The following is a 23,875-nucleotide window of genomic DNA, read 5'->3' as shown; positions in this document are numbered from 1 at the left end:
TACCACCAGGAAGTGGCAGACCTGGAACTCAAATGCAGTCCATGTGTCTGGAGTCCTTGATATAAACACTATCCCATATATCATATGTACTAAAGGAGATATATTTGTCACAACTCTTGTCTTCTATTTGCCTTCCTTTTTTGTCTTAACTCTCAATTTGTTCAAAGGATACTCTTTACAGGGTCTCTTAAAATTTCCAACACTGGGGTGCCTAGGTGGCTCAGTTGGTTAAGCTTTTGACTCTTGATTTGGGTTCAGGTCATGATCTCATAATTTGTGGGTTTGAGTCCTGCATCAGGCTCTGCACTGACAGCACAGAGCTTGCTTGAGATTTTTCCTCTCCCTCTCCCTCAAAAATAAATAAACAAACTTTAAATAAACAAACTTTAAAAATTCTCAGCACTGATTTGGATGGTCCCTACAATGAAGCCATACATAAAAAAAGAACTATGCCTCAAATTAAAATTCAGCAAATACTGGTCAGCTTCCATTTAATGTATGCCATAATTATAGTATAGTATACCTACACTAGCTAGAAAAATTAAACTTCACAGGCCACAAATTCTTTTCTCTTGATCAACAAAAAAGCAAACTCTGCAATTTTCTTTAGTGGGCTTTAAAATTTTCACTACTGGGCGCCTGGTGGCTCAGTCGGTTAAGCATCCAGCTCTTGGTTTTGGCTCAGGTCGTGATCTCACATTTTGTGAGTTCAAACCCCACATCAGGCTCCATGCTGACAGTGGGGAGCCTGCTTGAGATTCTCTCTTTCCCTCGCTCTCTCCCCCTCCCCCGCTCATTCTCTCTCTTCTTCTCTCTCCCTCTCTCTTCCTCTCTCTCTCTCCCTCTCTCAAAAATAAATAAATAAACTTAAAAAAATTAAAAAAAATTTTTTTTTCACTGCTGGCTTTTATGATGCCTGCCATGAAGTGTCAAAAACTTCAACATATACAATATGATACTATTCATGTACCAGTTAGTTGAGCTTCATTCTGAAGCAGTCAGCTGCCCTGAAGGAGAACAAACAGTCTAGAAATGGTGAGCTAGGAAGATATGGAAAGGCTAGACTTCAGAGGTAGCTACTACAAGGGCTTCAGCCAATCCAACCTTCCTTCAGCAATACCTCTGTCATTGATAATTAACATAGTGAATATAAGAAACAAATTTCTCCTGATAGAGAAAAGGGCCTTTTGGGGGGGGGGGGGCGGGTAGCATAATAAATGTTGGAAATAGTTTTTCCTTGATGAAATTAAAGTTATTCAAGATATGTCAATTGACTAAAACAATTTAAAGCAAGATATAAGAACCTAGCACCAGTTTATGGTCTCTACCCTTCAGAATGAACCCTGGGGCTTGATATTTTAACAGGCTCGCTGACTGATAAGAATTTTGCCTCTAGAATGCTGTTGTAGCCACCTTAAGCAAACGGTCCTTACACTGTGTTTCACTTAGAAGAACACAGGCCTAACATTTTATCATGCTAGCTTATTAATGTTGACATAATAAATATCCATTATACAAAATACAATTTATACATGGATATTTATAATTGATATTTATACATAATAAATATCCATTATAACAAAACTTAGAGTCTTGTTTTGATTATAACCTGGTAGCAAGGTTTTAGAGAAACCTGTCACTGGCTACCATAACCTATCCAAAAAAGGTTAAGAACTGAACATAACCAAATCAGTTTAGGTCAGCTGTAATACAGATAATGGGAGAAAATGGACATTTTCTTTGGTCCTCAAATGAACAAAACACTAATATGATTTCCCTCCCTCACTGAGAAAGAGATGATGCATGACCCACTACATAGGTTGGTCTTCTTTTTACTGAAACACCTATTGAAAAGAATTGTCTTACGTGATTTTTTTCTCAAGGCCAGAACCTGAGACATCCTGAAACATCACAAGGAGTTCCAATGAGGGAACAGTTGATAAATTTGAATTCAAAACTGTGTTCAAATGGAATCCTTGTATATCTGTGACAATTTATACCCTACTAGTGACATCTTCATGATTTATTCAGTAACAAATACCAAGAGAGGGAATGCACGAGAATCCTATAAGTATAGTTAGTTGGACTTTTGGTCATTATTTCATCCCCTATACTCTGAGGCAAAACAAGAGTCATAATATTCCTAAGAAATTTCTTTGAACAAACTAATATGTGATAGATAGAATAATGGTTCCCCGAAGATGTCCACAACTTAACCCCAGGAATCCGTGACCGCGTGAGGCTACATGGCAAATGGGAATTAAAGCTGTTAATCCAATGACATTCCAATGGGCAAATTATCCTGGACTATCTGGGTGGATCCCATGTAATCTCAAGAGTCCTTAGAAGTAGAAGAGGGAGACAAAAGAGTGAGAACCAGGGATATGGTCATGTAAGAAGGACTTAGTCTGCTATTGCTAGCTTTGAAGATGGGGGGGAAGAGGTCATGAGTCAGGGAATGCAGACAGCCTCCAGAAGTTGGAAAAGACATGGAAATGGCTTCTCCCCTTGAGCCTGCAGAAGGAAAGCAGACTCATCATGAATTTAGTCCTGTGAAACTCATTTCAGATTTTTGAACTCAAGAACTGTAACAAAGTTATGTTGCTCTAAGCCACCAAGTTTATAGTAATTTGCTACAGCACCTGTGTTTTAGTTTACCGAAACTAAACAAGAAAAGAAATAAGGTGAAAAGAAATAAGGAAATATGCCCACCTACCCCCAAGAGCCATATACCACATTCTCTACACTGTTATGTACTATGAGGAGCTGACCACCATGACTAAATCATGCAGGTTCCCATGTCTTCTGGCTTCTGGGATATCAGACAGTGAGTGAAAAAAGATGTCAGGATATTTCTTCCCCTACTTTCTTTCTACTTCAGTACCATGATCTTTGCAGTGGCTGTATCCCATGAAGACAACAGTTCCTAAGAGCAGCGCTCATCCACAGTGAAATGTGAATTAATTAATAATAGGATTAAAAGTCAAATAAAACATTCGAATGATAAACTGGAAAACACCTTAGACACAGGGCTATTTGTTTTCTATCTATGATAGCAGAACATTTGGAAGCAGTAGCCATGTATATAAAAGGCCTAACTATATGCAGAATCAAGTACCACAAATGAATGAATAATGGAAGTAGCAGAAGGCATGGGTCACAGCCACTTCTGCTCTACTGGTGTTCGCACTGAGCAGTAATATGAATAATACTAAACACAATTCTATGATGAAAGGACCTTTTATTTGTACAACCTCTTGCTGGGTTCTGGAAGGAACCTACAAATTTATTCATATGGTTACATGTGTCCTGTAATTCACAAAAGTAAGATATCTTAACTGCAGCCAGTTAAGACCATTGTCTTATTTTAACTGTAGCCCAGTGTGGAGTGCCAAAACCCAAGCAAGGGCTCCCCAGAGCAGGAACAGCCTGGTAAGGGTGTCAGAGCACAAGCAGGGTAGAAGGGCATCTATGCACATGGGGTGCCTGAGTGGCTCAGTCGGTGGAGTGTCCAACTCTTGATTTCAGCTCAGGTCATGATCTCACAGTTTCGAGAGAGTAAGTCCCATGTTAGCACAAAGTCTGCTTGGGATCCCCCCCTTGCCCCTCTCCCATTCACTCACTGTCTCTGAAAAATAAACATTTTAAAAAATATTTTAGAAAAGAAGAGCATCTATGTAAGAGGTGTCTAGGCAGAAAATCAGAGCCTGAGCAAGGTGAAGGGGATCTATACAGGAGGACTGCCAATTATGAGATGTTAGAGAGCCAGCAGGGAGAGGAGGGTGACACAGAGGGCAGGAGGCAGCAATAACAATGGGAGATAGGTTACATACAAAGAAATGAATTACTTACCAAATAATTCATTGTTTTAAGGATAATGGGAGCCAGTTTCCTACTGTCAGTGACTCATGAAGAATGCCAGAGCATCTTCACTCATCACAGATGCAATAGATTATCTATTCCGTAAATGGCTACGACAGGATTTCTGGACTCACATGCTTACCAGAACCTCGCCACTCCCACCAAAAAATACAGTATTTCCCCTTTCATGACCCTAGGCAGCACTTTGTGACTGAAATATTCTAGGAAGTGCTGCTATTTGATTTTCAAGGATAGATCACAAAAGACAAAGTGATTTGTCCCTGGCTTTATTTCTTGGGACACCAGCACTTGAAATCCAGTCACCAGGTTGAAAAGATCCCAAGCTACATGAGGCTCTATAGGTTGCCTGGTTGACAACGATAGCTAAGGACTCAACCGACAGACAGTGTCAGGGCCCAGGCACATGAGTGCGTAAGCATACAGATGACTTCAGGTGCCAGGGTGAGCCATTCCAGCCGATGCTGACTAGAGCCAGATGGGCCATCCCCACTGAGTTCTGCCCAAATTGCAGATTTACGAGCAAAACAAATGCTGTTATTTCAAACCATTAAGTTGTGTGTCCAGCCACACACAGTACCTATAACAACACTCCAAACTAGAAACAACCCAAATCTCCATCGGCAGGAAAACAAATAAACAAATGGTGCTATATTGATGCAATGGAATAATACACGACAATAAAAGGAAATGAATTACTGCTGCTCACAGTAACATGGACAATATCTCTAAATATTCTGCTGAGTAAAAGAATTCAGACACATCAGAATATATATCCTATGATTCCACTTACAGGAATTTCTAGAATAGGTAAAAATAGTCTGTGGTGAAAGACATCAAATAATGGTGACTTTTACTTTTGTGGGAGGAGTAAGGAGGGTCTTAATGATTGAGAAAAAGCACAAGGAACTTTCTGGAATGTTGGAAATGTTCTATATCTTGATGATATATTGATTTGATTAGTTTACACATTTCTCAACATTAATATAAATATATATATAATATGCATGTTTCACTGTACATAAACTACTTAATTTAAAAATATTTACATGACATTACCAGTGACAATTTGTAAGGCAGAACAAAATTTCCTAAACTATAAATAGTAAAAACAAATTTCACCTAACCATGTTAGAACCTGAGATAGCTTTCTCTTCTCTATATACAAAATTTTGTCATATGAACATGTGATCAAAGTGTATACAGTTAAAAAAATGTAGATTAAAAAATTCTTATACAAGTATAATAGGCAGTTAACTATGTTATTTTTTTTCTTTTTTTAATTTTTTAACATCTATTTATTATTGAGAGACAGAGAGAGACAGAGCATGAGCATGGGGGGTGGGGGCGGGGCAGAGAGAAGGGGAGTCACAGAATCCGAAGCAAGCTCCAGCACAGAACCTGATGCGGGGCTCTAACTCACAGATGGTGAGATCATGACCTGGGCCAAAGTCAGACGCCCAACCCACTGAGCCACCCAGGTGCCCCAAATGTTATATTTCTAGATTGGATCTGATGTTTGGTTTCTTCTCAGCTTTTTAAAATCTGCCTTTTATTATTTTTCATTGTAAATGAATATATATTAATTTTCTTATCTAAATTTGAATTTATAATTTTGAATTGTTTTTTCTTAAAGATGTGTTCCACATTATAAAAGCTTTAGATTCCATAAATCAGAATCTACTTCTGCTTCTGTTAAATATGTCTCTTGTCAACAGTGTCCTAGATTTGACTATTTAATTGCTTGTGGGAACAATTTTCCATCTCAAAGAAGGCTGCTGTTCTAGGAATCTCAGATTCAGGTCATGAAGTAGCAGGCAATTGCAGATCAAACTTTAAATAAAGACAAGGTTTACTTTCTGACTTCACTGTCGTTCTCCAAGCAGAATACTTATATTCCATTCCTTTTTCTTTTCTACAGTTAGAGACCAAGAGACTTAGCTCAGGAAATGGTTTTGAGAGATAGAAGTGTCTTAAAGTTTGCATCAAATACAAAAAATCACACTCTGAAAAAGTGAAAAGGTGCAGAAGGAGGTGAAAGAAGGGAGGGAGGAATGGAAGGGGAGAGATAGATTGAGAGAGAGGAGGAATGGGGAGGAAAGGAGAGAGAAAGAAGGGAAGGATGGAAGAGAGGGAGGGAAAGAGGAAAGGGATCAATTTTACCTAGGAACAATAATTGAAACTGATTTCAGTGACAAATCTGACCATGCAGGCGGTCTGAAATTCTAAACTCCTGACTTACTTCTATCATCACATGAAATCCTCTCTCAAACAAAAAAAAAAAATTAAGCCTTTCCTGGAAAATGCTACAACTTTATATAAATTTGAGACAATTCCCATCTGTCTGATTAGCCTTCAGGCAGAGTGATTAGTTAATACTAAATCTTTTCTCCTGTTTCTCTTTTAAAAAATTAGCTTAACACCCCCACTAGTAAAACTCCACATGCTGCAGAAATAAAAACAGCGAGGGATTATGCCTTCTTTATTGCCAACACAATGCCAGGGCAGATTCTATTTAAGAGCAACTAATGTGATTGTGAGAATTATTATCAAAGAAAGCCCTACTGCTTTAAAATTTTTCTCTTCTTTTAATTATTTTCTAGCTGTTCTGCTTTGGTTAAACTTCACCACATAAGTGTTCACAATGTAACTAATAGAAAAGGGCACCCAGATTGTTGTGTATTTTAGTAAACCAATTAGAGAATTTATGGAGAGAAGAAATCAAGTTAACTACCATAGGAAAGAAGAAAGAAAACAAAGTCTTTTGTACTTGAGCCAACTTCTGCATAGTTTTACAGGTGCCCCACAAATGTGATGTCATTTTGATTGGGGCAACCTCTCTCCCACAAAGACAAATGAAAGAGCTCCTTTTAAAATAACCCTCACACCTCACACAGGTGGTCACATCTAAAATAAACCTACAGACTGTGCCTCAGAAACAGTTTTCTAAAGAAACATTCTTTTAGGGCTGCCCAAAGGGCAAAAAAATGATGCCGAATGTGCTGACTGCTCTATTGAAGAAAAATGAAGAACACGGTTTTTCTGCTCTGATCAGAGTGAAAGGCATGTTCCTCAACTAGTAGTTTTATAGTCTACTGAACATGGAGAAACCTTTTCTTGCCTTTTTCAAAATTAATTTCCAATGGGTTTTGAGTGCAAAAATTGGCTCATGTGCAGAAGCTGGGCAACGGATCATGATTTTTTTTTTGGGTGACTGACATCAGACTCCTGATTGTCCATCCTTAGTTTCCTTTGATGGTACAGATTCAGTAATGTCCTTTTGGTTGCCCTTTGATTTAGCCTTTAGGGACACCATGTTCTATTAACCATGAGAGTCTAAAGGACTCTCTGTAGGTCTTTTATGGGTCTCCCGTAGCTGCCTCTCTAACTGTGCCACTCATTACAATATGAGCCCGCAAAAATATATACTATCACCCTGCCTCTGTTGTTTTGAGGTCCTGTCAAAGGAAATCAGCTTCAGCAGTGCACTTAACCCACTTTGGCGTGCTACCACTTTTGTGGCTGTGTTGTGCTTTCCCTGCTCCTCCATTATCAGAGGTGAGCTTTGTTTCATAGGCTATCAAGGACATCCTCTGGCTTTCACATTTAGCTTTTAATTGTCAGTTAAATGTTTATAGCTTCTCATGTTTTTCCAGAGCATCACTTGAGGTTAACAGTGGCCATCCAATTCCATTGTTCTTACACTTACTATTTTTTCCATAGTTTTCAAATGCTGGAAATAGCACACAGACTAATACATTTCCTTCCAGTGGTATGCCATTCCAATTCACCTCCAGGGAAAGTTCTAGCAATTGCACTGCTTGCTATCGTATGCCAAGGACTATCTTTGTTTCACCTACCATCAGGTTTGGAATCTCCAGGACAAACTGAGGGTGGGTGAGACTGCTCCCAAATCTCATCCCCGAACTTGCTTTTCTTGGGTCTTTCTGGTACCATTTGTTGCAGTCTGGGTTTTCCAGGAACCAATGCTGAGACAGAAATGAGTATGTAGGAGATTCATTAGGAAGTGCTTTTGCATTCAACACCTGTGGAAGGGAAGGAAACAGGAGTGGCCAGAGAGAGGAGTCAAAATGTGATGTGGTCTCAATGGAATGTCTAAACTGACCATGTGAGGAGTTCCAAAGATGGACTGACCCTTCAGGGTGTCCCCATTGGTCTATCATTTGTTGGTCATTTGTTTTGAGATGCTGGGGGAAGAAAGTGTGAACTTGGTTAAGGAGGTTCCAATCTCCCTTGTGGACTGATGGCTGAGAGTTACATGCAGATGACATTCTCAGCAGATGAAGTGATAAATCCTGAAAAGGACTCTATGCAGCACATCACAATCTTCCTCCCAGTGATTTAAAACTTCCATCATTATGTAATGACCCTATAACTCTAGTAATGTTTTTCCCTTAAATTTAAGTCTATTTTATCTACTATAAAAATACCAACTTTCTTTTGGTTTATATTTGCTTGGTATATCATCTCTATTGTTTTACTTAAAACATTTCTGGTCCTTACATTTTAGATGTGATCTTGTAAACAGCACATGGTTGGATTTTTTTAATCCTGTCTTAATGACATATACTTTTTACTGGAGAGATCAGTAATTCACTATTATTGTTGTTGTTGTTGTTGTTGTTGATATACTCAGAGTTATTTCTACCAATTTAGTTGTTTTTTGTTCCATTGTTGTGATGTTTCTACATTGATTTTTCTCTTCTCTCTTGGCTTTCTGCCTTGGTTTCTTGCCTTTTTTAAAAAAAAATATTTTCTTCCTGTTGTTTAGAAAATATATATCATTTATATTCATTTAGTTGACATTCATGCAAATTTTAATATACATACTTAATATAATCTAAATGCAGTAAATTACTTTTCCTTTCTCCCAAATAATACAAGAAATTTAGTATGTTTTAAACTTAATCCCTCCTCCTAGTTTACATGACTTATTTTCTTTACTATTTTATCTCTCATTTGTTGTAGGGGTGCTGACAATACTGACTGTATCTCTGGCACTCCACTTAATTCATTTTATTTCTATGACGTCTCTTGGATCTATGTCTTCTGGGCCCCTTGGAGATTAATATACTTACCTTAGAAATGCCTACCAAGGCTGGGATGCAGGAAACTTGTTTTGGCCTCCCATGTATCTGTTAAAGATAACCTAGCCTTACCCCTTCCTGATGTACAGGTCGTACCACAAGACCTAATTAAAGGTAAGCTGCCAATTAGCTGCATGGAATCCTTCGACCTTACTACAGGGCCCTCCTACACATCCCCTCACTCAGTAAAATCTGGAACAAGGTCCAGACTTTAAAGAGAATAATTGTGCAGCTGTATCATTGTTGCCTGATTCCTCTATCAGTAAGTTACCCCAAATAAACCTTCGTGGAAACTTTATGGAGTGGTCTGCTTCATTCTCTGGTCTCAAATTACCTTCTCATTTTGAGGGACATTTGCCCATCCCTCCCTCCAGCTTCTAGTATTTTTTAATTACACAAATTAAATCTTAAAATTACTATTTTATATACGCAATGTAGGTCATTCGTCTTTCATATTTTTTGAGATCTTTGTCTATTATTCAGCTTTACTAAATAATGTCTAGATGAATATGACATTTTACATTTCTTGAATTAGTAGGCTCACATCTTTCATCAATTTTAAAAAGATTACCAAGTGCATCTCTGCATATTTTCTCTTAGTAGTTTTCTCTGTTTTCCTTTTGAAGTGCCACTTAGGTATATGGCAGCCATCTCTTTTTTTTTTTTTAACATTTATTCATTTTTTTGAGAGACAGAGAGAGAGCACAAGCAGAGGAGGGGCAGAGAGAAGGGGAGACACAAAATCCAAAGCAGGCCCCAGGCTCTGAGCTGTCAGCACAGAGCCCAGTGCGGACATATCCATGGGGCTTCTGAGTGGCTCAGTCAGTTCAGCATCCAAGTCTCGGTTTTGGCTCAGGTCATGATCTCATGGTTTATGTGTTCACCCCCCACGTCAGGCTCTGCACTGAAAGCACAGAGCCTGCTTGGGATTTTCTCCCTCTCTCTCTCTCTCAAAATTAATAAATAATATATATATATGTATACACACACACACACACACACACACACACACACATATACATATATACATACACACATATCTCCAGGCTTCATCATCTGACCTGCAAGGCCTTGAGTGATCAACCTCTAGCCCTGCCTTATAGCACTTTGTGTCTCAGTTACTTGCTTCAAACTCTCTTTCAGTTCCTCAAGGACACAAAATTTTCCTGCATCAGATTCTCTGTTCAGACTGTCCTTCTTTAGGATCCATGCCCCCAGTTCTTTCCCTTTGTAATAGTTACCACAACTTATAATTATGAATTTGTCTCTCTGTTTACCTGTTTGTTGTGTGTTAGCCCAGAATCTCAGTGAAAGTGGAAAAAAGTTTGCTCCCCATTATACATATCTAGTCCTTAGATTTTGATCCTCAGAGGAAATATTTTTGGTTGAATGAACAAGGCAGAGAAAAGATTTTAAGAGATGTTGAGTTTGGAAAAACAAAAGAAGAAGGTACAGGAAATGGTGACATAGAAAGGTAGAGTGTTAACCAGGACAGCTTCAATAAAATACCCTGAGAAGGGATTGGGGGGGCAGAGAGGGGAAGGGCAGGGGAAAGAATCTGGGTTGAAATGATCTGAGGAAAGTGAAATTGTTTTGGGAATTCCACAGATAGTAGAAGCAATAGATTTTTACATTGCTAATGAAGATATCATTTACCTGACTTAAAAAAAAAAATGAAGGCAGAGAGAATATGTAGTACTCAGATACAAACTGAAATTTGAAAACTTTGCAGGGGCGCCCGGTGGCTCAGTTGGTTGAGCGTCAGACTTCAGCTCAGGTCATGATCTCGCAGTTTGTGAGTTCAAGCCCCACATCCAGCTCTGTGGAGCCTGGAGCCTACTTCAGATTCTGTGTCTCCCCCTTCCTGTCCCTCCCCCAGCTTGCACTCTGTCTTTATCTCTCTCAGATATAAATAAACTTAAAAAAAAATTAGAAAAAACGAAAACTATCCAAAGTTCACTATTCCTCCACAAAGAAGTCTATAATGAGACATCAAGATAATGACAAATTTCCACCAGCCTAGCCTGCTGACAACCTAGCAGACCAGACTGGGTGCCATTATCCTAACTTGAGCACCTAACATACTTGGCAGAGGCAGCTGGAATCCTTAATGCTGATGTATTCCTCACTTCCACAGCAGACCACCTCCAGCTGACTCAAGCTGGCCAGGCTCTAAGCCCAGGTAGCTCCAACCAGTCACCAAAACTCTCAGGCCTTGCTGTCCCACTGTGGGAGAGAAAGGGTGGTCTTTTGGCTTTGAAGGGCCTGTTGCCATTTCCCTACGTCAGCCTTATCCCAGGGGTCAGCCTGTACTTGGGCTGCATTAGGCTCCCCAGCCTCCTCCCAGGGGCCAGCCTCTAACTGGGCTGCATCAGGCTCCCCATTTGGCAGAAGAATATCCTATTCATTTTTTTCTTTGACAATAATATTCTTTAAAAGGAAATGAAATGCAGTTCTTATTCTTACTTTGCCTTCTCGTTCCTATAACCTTTTCCGGTCTCCTTTGAAGCTGAGGGTTTCTTTTAGCCTCTATGAAAATCATTAAGAAGTTTGAACATTATAAATACTTCAGAAAGGGATTCAACTCATTGGCTAATAATAAAAGTGGTGTAAAATCTACTAAACTAGTGTTTGAGAGTTTAAATGCTTTTATTAGCATCTTTGTTTAAATTTAATGTAGTTTAGGTGTTGGGTTTTGATTTTGATTTAGTTTTGATTATCTGCAATTAGCCATGAGGTTTATTATTTAAAACCAAAATTAGTTTGGTAAGATTTGCCTTGCTTTAGTCTATGGCAATAAGGAATGTAGTCACAACAACTTATGTTTTCTTTTCTTTTTTCATGTGCAAAGTTTCTACAAATCCATACGCAGCAAAATGAGGTACAAACCACAGAAGTACTCATTTCTCCATTAAAATGTATTTTTATTTTGGGGCGCCTGGGTGGCGCAGTCGGTTAAGCGTCCGACTTCAGCCAGGTCACGATCTCGCGGTCCGTGAGTTCGAGCCCCGCGTCAGGCTCTGGGCTGATGGCTCGGAGCCTGGAGCCTGTTTCCGATTCTGTGTCTCCCTCTCTCTCTGCCCCTCCCCCGTTCATGCTCTGTCTCTCTCTGTCCCAAAAATAAATAAACGTTGAAAAAAAAAAAAATTTAAAATGTATTTTTATTTTGGAGTGCCAGGGTGGCTCAGTCGGTTAAGCACCTGACTTCAGCTCGGTCACGATCTCGCAGTTTGTGAGTTCGAGCCCTGCATTGGGCTCTGCGCTGACAGCTCGGAGCCTGGAGCCTGCTTCGGATTCTAGGTCGCCCTCTCTCTCTCTGTCCCTCCCATACTCATGCTCTGTCTCTGTTTCTCAATAATAAGTAAACGCTAAAAAAATTTTTTAATGTATTTTTCTTTCATTCAAATAGTAAATATTAGAACATCTGAACCAACAAAAGGCCCTAAATACTCTAAGGATCTAAAAATACTTTAAAGATATTTCAGAAAAAAAAAGATATTTCAGTAATCAAATTTTCATTTTTTAATGACTCATACTCCATGAAATAAATTTTTTCTAGAATTTAGTACTGTCAATTTTTAGTAATATTTTAATATTTAGTACTGTTTCGTTAATTAGTTTTCCTTTTTGTAGTATCAACTAGATTCTAGTATGTTAAAAGAAGATTTTTTAAAGACACTTTAAATAAAGTCCAGTTTGAAAGAAATCTTGTTTGAAACAAAACGCTTCATCAATGAAGAGGCATTTGCTAAGCAGACAACGTTAAGTAATATCAGGCACAAAAGGACAGGTGTCTGACAGGCCATCCCCACTGGCCATCCCCACTGCCACTGCCTGTCTAACCCTTTACCCCTTTACCTCTGCAGGACTGACACAGTCTGATCCTTCTTCCTCCCAGCTCCCGCTGTCACCTTCCAGCTACACCGCATGTGGCAATCTGCATATACTGCCAAACCAATCTTCCTGAAATATTTTTTTTCGTTACCTTTTCTTCTCCCTAAAAATGTTTAAGCTAAACTCCCAACTCCTCAGCCTTACATAGAAGGGGAAAGCATTGGTTTTAGAATCAGACCCAGGTTCATACATCTGTTTGGATACGTATGTGAATGACTTGAGTAAGTTGCTTGACGTCATGTGTAAAATGGGTATGATCATGATTACCTCACCAGGGTGGGAAAAGGAATCAGTAAATACAAGATGCAAAGCCCTGAGCAAATACCAAACGCTTCTCTAAATTGACTGGCTTCAGACTGGCTTTGCTATGTGACCCTATCTTCTTAATTTATCTCTTTCCATTTATCTGCACCAACATTCTTTGCCATATTATGTCACCGACACACAGTCTCTACAAGTGCTTTTTGTTTTCCAATTTTCATGCTTTGGTTCATGACTTGAAAAAAAAAACTAACATTTATTTATGTGCTAGTACTGTATTAAGCGGATATATTAGCTCCTTTAATCTTGATAAATAATGTATCATTATAGATGAGGAAAAAGTTTCAAAAGGTTGAGAAACTTAAACTTATTTTTAAATTCAGCCCTTTATTTATTTTTATTTGAGAGAGTGAGAGAGGGTGCATGCACGCAGGTGAGAAGCAGAGAGAGAGAGAGGGAGAAAGAGAATCTCAAACAAGATCCATGCTTAGTGCAGAGCCCTACATGGGACTTGATCCCATGACTCTGGGATGGGTCATGGGATCACAACCCAAGCGGAAATCAAAGAGTCAGAGGCTCAACAGAGTGAGCCACCCAGGGGCTCCAAGAAACTTTAACTGCATTGGTATCCATCATATGGGATGGTACTTTTACTTTTCCCATTTACAGATAAGAAATTTTAAAGAGGTCAGTAAAAAGAGAGAGAGAGAGAGAGAGAGAGAGAGAGAGAGAAAGAAAGAATAAAGAGGTTAAAAAAAGTGATGAGTAGTAGTTTCAAACAATTTTAGTCAGCTTGCTTCAATAACGACAGGATGATTAACCTTTAATTTACATGAAAAAACTAGAAGATATAACTTAAAAATGAAACAGACAAACAATTTTGAAGACAAAGAACAAAATGAGGGTCTTATCCTGCCAAATAACAAGATAGTATAAAACTATAATAATTCGGATGAAGTAGAATTGACAGAGTGATGGGAAATGAGTCAGTGGAACAGAATACAGAGCTCAGAAAATGGGTCCATGCATTCAGAAGAATGTAGTATATGGTTGACATATCTGAATCACTGGGGAAAATGATGGACCCTATAATAAATGGTGTCACGAGAAAAGTGAAATTAAACTTCTACGTGATACTACATGTAAAATTAAAAAAATTCAAGTGTTTTGAAAATCTAAATGTGAAAAACAATACTGTAAAAATGTGTGTAAGAATATCTTTTTGATTTTGGAGTAGAAAATGATTTCTGAACATCAAAAAGCACAAATGATTTAGGAAACAAATGTGTTATAAATTTGTCCGAATCAGCATCCAAGTCTGCAAAATTACCCACTTAAAATAAAATATCCAACCCAATTTTTTACCTATCTTAAAATCTTTCAAGCAAATAATTCATCATGTTTTGTGATAGGTATATTAGGAGACTATCATTGTTTCCTCTCAAATGAAGGAATATATAGAGCAAGAAAAATAGTAAGATGATTCTTGGATGTCTTATGACTTGGAAACTTTACTCTTCTTTCTGTGAAGTGAACATGTGAAAGGGCACTTCTTTCCAAAAGAGAGCATCTCCTTTCACAAAAATCTTCTGAACTCAGAAAGGAGTTTGCAGCCAAAGAATCAACTCAACACCAGGCCTAAGGCTGGGAAAATAAGGCTGGGAAAATAATAATTCAAATCTCTAGAATTTGTAACGGCTGCTCTTGAATTCCCTCCCTTTGGCTCCTTTTAATCCCTCTTCAGAAACACCTGTTTTCTTACCCACACGAAGTAAGATCCAGGCCCATTCGTTGGCTCCCAGTTCTGGCCACCACTGTTAACAGTTAGCAGTGGCTTGCTATGAGTTCTCCTCTGTGCCATCTTGGGTTCTAAAACTATTTTTAATAATATAAAATATTTAATTAAATTAAATGTGATATTTATCAATAGAAAAAAAAAAGATACAAATAGCATGATCCATGAAATATCAGGCTTTCAATCCTCAGAGTCAGCTTGGAGTTAGTTCTTCTCCACATCTCCAAAGAAGGGCTGATCTTAGTCTCACTTCACTCCAGTCCATAGTACCAATACTGTTAATTATCAATTTCACATCTAACCAAATGAGTAATCAAAACTTTAAAAAAAAATTTTTTTTCTGGAATTCAGGATCAAGAAAAGGATCAAGAAAACGTCTTCATCCTAGAACTAAAGGCTGTGCATAATACTATTTGTCTCTATCAATTTTATTCCTTTCCTTATTCATAACCTGCCCTCTTGAGCTCCATATTTTCCCTGATGCTTCACCTGCTATCCAACACGCACTAGTCTTCCAACTTTTCCAAATGCTTTTTGTGTATACCACAATCTTCATTCTTCACCATTCGTAATTATTTTCTAATATGTCCTTAACATTGTGGCCTCCACCACAGGTAAAAATTAGCTGGTAACTATTACATAGTTATCACAAGCTGGAATGCTTAACATGATATGAATTTAAGTCAAATCAGATCAGAGGATTCTCAAAAAATGGCATCCTAAACACAACTCATTTATTCCCACTACCCAGTGTGATCTGTCTATCTCTTCTGAGTCAGAGGATTGTTTGGTGGCTCCACAAGCAATAAGAGCCAGTCAGAATGGATGGAACTCCCATTCATGGAAGTGGCTGAAGTACAGCAAAGGAAAACAGCAATTGAGAGAGCTCCTTATGGGGACTTAAACAAGCTTAAATACAGCACAAACATTTTCTGGAAATAAAGAAAATTATCATGAAAATTACTCAGTGGATGAATTGAAAGAGAAGTTAGTCACTTTTGAGACCCATATTAGTGATCTGGAAGAGCATACGGAAGACAGATTTTAAAGCATGGCACAAAAATACAAAAAGATGAAACTGGAAAGAATAAGAGGAAACAAAGCATAACTCCTAGAAATCTGTACTCTTTTTCCAATTTCTTATGGTGTATATTATGGGTTTTTAAAATTTTTTATCTCTTTAAAAATGAAAGCATATAAAAGCTTAAAATGTTTCTCAAGTCCATTTATCACTGTGTCCCACAGATTTTTTGTGTAAAGTGTTTTCCTTTTCTTTCCTTTTTTTTTTATAGAGAAAGAGAGAACATGTGAGCTGGGGAGAGGGGCAGCTTGAGAATGAGAGAGAGAATGAATCTTAAGCAGACTCTACGCTCAGCACAGAGCCTGGCATGGATCACCACCTAAGGATCATGACCTGAGCTGAAATCAAGGGTCAGACACTCAACCCAGGCACCGCTCCTTTTCTTTGCTTCACAGAAAGTTTTGATTTGACAATTCAATCAAGGGTTGTCTGGGAGTGTGACTCTTATCTTCCAAATAGATAACTTTTTATCATGCTTAATTATTTATTTTAATTTCATTATCTAATGAAGTAAAACAGTTGCCTATAAAGTGTAGACTTTTGGAATTTGTAGCCAGATTTTCAATCAGTTTTTATAAATGTTCACATGTTGTATTTATGAAAATTTGGATTATCTTTGAGGGTTGTAAGTTTCTTTCTACATACAGCTTATAGGATATATTCAAAATTTTTAAATATAAAAGTTCTTTACATACTTATTAATTTTTAATTTCCATATATGCCTTTATGTATATTTGTCCCATTTGCCTTGTCCTATTATATATAAATGCTTAATACAGTATTAGCAAGTAGCATTCAGCAATATATTGAAAGATTAATAAACTGCAACTAAGAAATTCTGATTTTAGGAAAGCAAGATGTTTTATCAACATAATCTATATTATCAACATAATCAGAAATGTTATCAACATAATCTATTATACCAACAAAACAAAAAATGTCATATCAATAAATGTTGAAACTATATTTGATAAAATTCAACAACCATTCTTGATAAAAAATACTCAGTAAAATAAAATTTATGAGAATCAAGACATTTATTGAAAATCAAGAATATTACCCATAATGGTAAGCCACTAAAATAACCTTCATTAAAATAACCAAATTATTATTTAAAATTATTTCATAACCTCTATTAATATAAGAAAATTAAATAAATATATAAGCATTAGAACAGAAGAAATAAAAATGTCTCTTGTTGAAATAATTGAATGACTAGAAAATCTAAGATGCTCTTGGAAAAATATAATAGCATTAATAAGAGAATTTGGTAGAGTGTAGAATACAATATAAATACAAATAAAGCACTAGTTTTTCTCTACTTTAGCTATAAGTCACCTAAAGAAAGGAAATGGTATTCAGAAAGACACTTAAAATAGCATCAAATAATAAAAGTACTTAACAATAAATTTAACAAGAAAAGCTCAAGACCTATAGAAGTAAATTATAAAATTTTATGAACATATGGAAAGTTACACCATATTCATGAATTAGAAGACAACATATTAAAAAGATTAAACTTTCCACAACTAATAAAATAACTTCACTGTCACTCTAATTGAATTTTCAGTGGAGGTTGCCATTTCATGTTGTTGGGCAGGGAGCAAGAGGTAGTTGGATAAAATGATCTTAAAGTTTATAGGAAGAATAAAACATCTGACAATAGTCAATAAATTTAAAATATTTTTTAAGTTTATTTACTTATTTTTGAGAGAGACAGAGACCGCATGACTGGGGAGGGACAGAGAGAGGGAGAAAGAGAGAATCCCAAGCAGGCTCTGCTCTGACAGTGCAGGGCTAGGTGCAGGACTTCAACTCATGAACCACGAGATCATGACCTAAGCCAAACCCAAAAGAGTCAGATGCTTAACCGAGTGAGCTACCCAGGTGTCCCTTAAATTATTTTTAAAATAATTGATAAGGAACAATTCTAAAAATGAAAGTTCACGATGTTTAAAAATGTTCAACTTTAAGGCAGGATATGGAGAATATCTTCTGTAAAAACAAACAAAAAACATAAACCCATATTTCCACTTCCTTCCTCCTCTTTCCCTCAACCTACCCACTTTGACTTCTGCAGCTTAAAGATACTACTGGCCACCCAAACATAATCCAGTGTAACCCAAATCCATGACCTTTCAGACTTCAGTGGCACTACCCTAGTCTAATTCATTCTCATCTCCCCACTAGACTATTACAATAACCTTCTACATGTCCTCTAGCTTCTGCTTGTGCTCCCTGCAAACCATTCTCCATAGAGCAACCAAAATGGTATTTCAAAATCTTCGAGAAGATTTCCCACAGCACTTACATCAGAGCTGAACTCTTCACTTCTCCAAAGTCCTAAAAAAAATCTTATTCCAGGGGCGCCTGGGTGGCGCAGTCAGTTAAGCATCCGACTTCAGCCAGGTCACGATCTCGCGGTCCGTGAGTTCGAGCCCCGCGTCAGGCTCTGGGCTGATGGCTCAGAGCCTGGAGCCTGTTTCCGATTCTGTGTCTCCCTCTCTCTCTGCCCCTCCCCCGTTCATGCTCTGTCTCCCTCTGTCCCAAAAATAAATAAACATTGAAAAAAAAATTTAAAAAAAAAATCTTATTCCAGCTATACCGCTTAACTTCTCATTTTAGACCACTCTCTCTTCCACCCTCTGTGCTCCAGCAATAAAGGCCTTCTTTCAGTTCTTACAGCACACTAAGCTTGTTGTTCAGCTGTGGAAACTTTTGACCTGCTGGCCTCTTTGTTTGCCATGCCTTTGCTCTGGTGGGTGCCTGGCTGGCACCTTAAGCATTTCCTCATTGAATAGACATCCCTTTGCCACCTTTCACATTACCCTATTTTGATTATCTGCATAGCACTGTTATTGGACCTTTCTTTTGTCTATTTGTTTGTTCAATGTTTATTCCTACATGAGAATATAAGCTCCAAGTGTAAGCAATTTATCTAATTCTCAAAAGCACAGTGCCTGACAAAGAGCAAGCATTCAATAAATATTTGTTAAATCAAAGAATGAATTCTTAACCAAAATTTTATTTCAAATAGTGTTTTTCCTAAAAAAAAAAAAAAGTTGAACCTCCAGAATTAGGTTTGCTTCAAAAGGCCATTGAAGGAATATGCTGTATATATCATATACACAGGGCTTTATTATTTCAAAAGGAGGCAATTTTACAGCCTAATTTCAGGAATATTTTAAAAATCTAAATGAAAACACAAAAGCCCTGCCTTAAACCTGAAGTAATCATCATCAAATATAAATTGACTGCCTTCATCTCTCAAATGTCAAAAGACTGATTAGCAGCATCTAACATCTTGACTGTAGGAGACCTTGACGTATATGCTCAGTGGGCTATAATGATTCAAATAAATTAGCTGCCACAAATTGTAAAGACGACATTAATTTCCCACCACCTATTTTAAAATGAACTACTGAATCCTAAATTCATCCTCAATGAGGTGATCAGTCACCCACAAAATTTGATGTCAATGAAAGACTTCATTTGATATTAACATATGTCCTGGCTGAGGACAAATAGGAGAGACGCCATGATGAACTGGAGGAATGGTTTATCACACTGTGGAATGTTCACCTCCACCAAGATGGCTACTTGGTAAGATTCCCTGTCTTCCTTCTGACTTATAGGTATCAGGAAATGAGTAAGGATTTCTAATTCAAACAGGATTTCTTCAGCCCTGAAGATTTCCCTGGACCTTCCAGGGGCTGACTGACCTCAGTCCCCCAGATAAGTAAGATTATACTCCAAGGCTTGGTTTTTCAACACAATAAGAAAGTCTAGTTGTTACTCCTGAATCAGGTTACAATTGATTGACAAAGCCATGACAACTGTGAAGAAATGTTGCCTGTGTAGATCTCCATTAGGGACTGAACTATGCCCCACCCCCAAATCCATATGATGGAAACCCTAATCCACAGAATGACTCTATTTGGAGACAGACCCTATAAGGAGGTAATTAAAGTTAAATGAGGTCATAAAGGTGGGGCTCCAATCCAATATGATTAATGTCCATATATGAAGAGAGAGACATACCAGGAATGTGTATATACAGAGAAAAGGCCACCTGAGGACACAGCAAGTAGGGATCTGTCTGCAAGCCAGGAATAAAGGCCTCCCCAGAAACCACTATGCCAGGACCATGATCTTGGACTTCCAGTCTGCAGAACTTCGAGAAAATCAATGTCTCTTGTTTAAGCCATACCCATCCATTCTGGGCCTGGGACTCTAACATTTACCCCATCACCTCGCCATATCTCTCTTGCCCAAGGCATATCTGACTTTATTTGGACTGCTACTGTTAGGAAACAGATGCCAGCTTCGAAAGGGAGGCACAAATAGCTTAAATGGAATTCTTTTTAATGCCATCGTAGAAGTGAAACTGAAATGACAGAATGTACTCAAAAGCTGTGCAAAGCTGTTTTCTTCCAATAACATCTGCTTTAGAGCAATGTTGCAGTTTCTACATACATAACTTCAAATCAAAATTATAGAATACCTTTCCAGTGCCTTTCTTAGACTAAAAACAAAACCTGTTCTAATTAAGTGCTAACAATATGCCTGAAAACACTCTTCTGTCTCCAACTATCAGTAATAATTATTTAAGTTCTAACAATACGAAATGTATAAACCAGGGGGCTATGACACCAAGTTTGTCTGTCTGCTAAACTACACCTGGAGAAAGGAAGAAGCCAAAACAACAAGAGACATTAGCTATGGGAAAAACAATGAGAGAAAAATACAAATGCACAGTTAAAAAATAACTTGTTCTTCCCTTAAATTTAGCTTTAAAATTTACTTTTGAGGATAATGTAAAATCCTAATCATAACCCTGGGGAATAGGAAAACATGTTCAACTTATATTTCTACCTCTATCATGTAACTCAACGATTAAACTAAAAAAGAAAATGTATTTACTTTTTTGGGATATAAGGGTAAAAAGACAACGACAACTTCTACTATTTGGCATCTTAAGGACTAAGAAATTGAGATATCAGAGAAAGCCATTCTCCAAAGAACCAATGGAATCAGAATATCCTCCTTCCCAGGAAGGCCCAGGAAATGTGGATGCCAGCTATTCACAGGTTACTATACTCCAGGACTCAGAATCACAGCATCCAGATGTTTGGGGTCTAGACCCTGCCTACATGCCTTCCTGGAATGAGCTGGGTCTTTCAATGAGTCAGAGAACCCTGGAATGTCAGTATTGTTGCCCTATTTAATTGATGAGAAACTAGTACAAGGTTAGGCAGTAAGCAGAATGAGAAAGTGTGCCCAGTCTACTACTCCCTTCCTAGTAATGTCAGACCACCTCAATCACTAACTGATACCCAGAAAGAGAGGCTGAAAGCCATTAATAAATCTATTAAAAAGAAGTTCTTTTGTTCTTCATGAATTTAATTTTAATTGAAAAAAATGAAAATCCCCAGCATTGGCATTGGAAACTAAATAGAGAAAATGATATATATACAGCGACTACATCTGACTGAAAAGTCTCTCAAAGAGCCAAACACTGTCATATTTTTTGGTTTCTTCTACTGGATTCATCCAGAATTTACCTGATTAATCTATATTCTGAAATGTATTTTGAAAGCTAAGAGGAAGCCAATTCCATAGAAAGATGAAAAGGCCTGTCATCAAGTTCTGAAAAAGAAAACCCAGTAACTCAGGCTAAATGACAATCATTCGCTTCAACTTCTACACCCCTATTGAATAAAATGACTATTCTCTAAAGGTTCACCCAGTTGTACCTGAGTGCTCTCCAGCTTGTAAAAAGCTAGCAATTCACTATTTACAATTAAAGTTTATCGAAGATTCACTTTATAATTAAGGTAATAAATTATTAAGCAATCGTGCATGGCCGCTGTATTTACAAACCATTAGTATCAGCTTTATCTACCCCATGAGGTACAATGATGAAGGTCAAGTGACCCTAGGGACCCTCAACACACAGTAATAATTTGGTCTGATAAATGGCCTTGAGGTCTTCCTGGCACTCATAGCTGGAACATTATTAACAAAGAGATATTAATGGATTTCAAATTGTTTTCCATTAACTATACATTCCTTCTTGTAAAATAAGAATTTGTTTAAAAAATTAAAAACAGTAAAATGTAGTGTTAAAAATAAAAACACTTACATGGAAGTCAGTACCCTTTTATTCCATGTTATTTCTGCTCTTCTCACTAATTCTATGATCTATGTCAAGGCACTTCTCTGGGTGTGAGACTCCTCAACTGTTAAATGACAGGGCTAGACCAGAGGACCTCAGGTTTTACTAACCTAAAAATCTTCCACTTGCGTCTCATAATTTGACTTTTTCCCTTTGCTAAAATGCTCCAGGAAAGATCTTTGTATGTTTTTTCCTCTGTGCTCTTTGTAAGAGAACTATAAATGGCATGCTATGCTATAAATGATAGGATGTACTGGGAGAAACGAGGCTTTTACATGAATAAAGTTGATGTCGGTCACTTTCAGGCAATTTTTATTTTTTAAGATGCACCTACTCATTTTTTATAGATTGGTTTTTGAAATTCAAAAGTCAGGGGCACCTGGGTGGCTCAGTCGGTTGAGTGTCCGACTTCGGCTCAGGTCATGATCTCACAGCTCATGAGTTCGAGGCCCATGTTGGGCTCTGTGCTGACAGCTTAGGGCCTGGAGCCTGGTTCGGATCCTGTGTCTCCCTCCCTCTCTCTCTGCCCCTAGCCCACCTGCATTCTGTCTCTGTCTCTCTCAAAAATAAACATTAAAAAAAATTGAAATTCAAAAGTCAAAGGCTATGTTTAAAATGTTTCATTTTCATTCACTTGACTTTCTCCTCAATTCCATTCTAACTCTCCTTCCTTTCTTGTTCTACTCTTGGGAAAACAAGGACCATGCTTTTTCAGGTTACTACATACATCGGGGGAGCAACATGCCATCTTAGGTCACTCCTTTCAGAACAGTTTCTTAAAGATCTCCCACCAGCTTCAAAGGAATTAGCAAGTGATCAGGATGTATTTACCAAGCACCTTATATGTGCTCAACCCTGTGGACAATAGGAAGGAGGATGTGAGAAACATCATCACTGTTTTAATATCATCAAAGTGCCTGTAATCCAATGTGTGAGATACAAGTAACACATGAGACCAACATGTCAACATTGGCTCCCATAAGATCCTAGTGAAATATATTCATTTTCCAGAGAAGAAAATTTTCTTTTATCTATTCGAAATATAGTTACTACATTAAATGTGCTATATAAATTGTGAAACACAGATGACAAACCTATTTGTTCTCTCATAGTGGGTGTATAACACTTGCCATAAAGATAACAATTTAAAACAACAAAACCTTAACACACTACTGCATAGATCACATATGACCTGTCACCCCCTCCACACACTCTTACCCATTTTAGTTAACCCAAGGCTCTGGGAGAGAAGTTATGGGTGAGCCAACATTAGAGTGTTAAAGTGGAAAGTGGGAATGTTATCAATTAAGAATACTCATCTCTTTTTTAGAGATCCTCTCTAAGTCCCAAATCTAACATTTTTATCACTGGAAGTGCTATCTTGCTCCAGGTGATTGCAAGAGAAGAGAGAAGTCAGGAAAGTGAAGTCAGGGTAAGTCATCATTATCTAGGACTTTATGGATATAAAAGGACTTGGAAAAGAAAGGAAGGAATTTACTTCACTTAAATCAAGTGAAACAAGGAGTGCCTGGATGGCTTAGTCAGTTAAGTGTCTGACTCTTGATTTGGGCTCAGGTCATGATCTCACAGTTGGTGGCACTGAGCCCCTCTTTGGACTCTGTGATGACAGTGTGGAACCTGCTTGGGCTTGTCTCTCTCCCTCTTTCTCTGTCTGCTCC

The 23,875-nt window shown here is 37.8% G+C and overlaps 1 protein-coding gene across 3 annotated transcripts in view; it reads right to left on the bottom strand.

Moving 5' to 3' along the window:
• LOC123378999 overlaps positions 1–23,875 on the bottom strand; it is a 255,936-nt gene that overhangs the window by 177,673 nt on the left and 54,388 nt on the right. The window contains exon 1 of one of the 3 annotated variants that reach the window (XM_045033267.1): positions 7,740–8,661. The exons of 1 other annotated variant lie outside the window; for it this stretch is intronic. In XM_045033267.1, the coding sequence (XP_044889202.1) occupies positions 7,740–8,171 (432 nt within the window). In that variant the 5' untranslated portion in view covers positions 8,172–8,661. Of the gene's footprint in view, positions 1–7,739; positions 8,662–23,875 lie in introns of those variants that run through there. One more of the 3 variants, XR_006582844.1, reaches the window with a different exon arrangement.

The sequence above is a fragment of the Felis catus genome, chromosome A1 (assembly GCF_018350175.1).
Source record: "Felis catus isolate Fca126 chromosome A1, F.catus_Fca126_mat1.0, whole genome shotgun sequence".
NCBI lineage: Eukaryota > Metazoa > Chordata > Mammalia > Carnivora > Felidae > Felis > Felis catus.
This window is presented reverse-complemented; position numbering and strand designations above follow the sequence as displayed.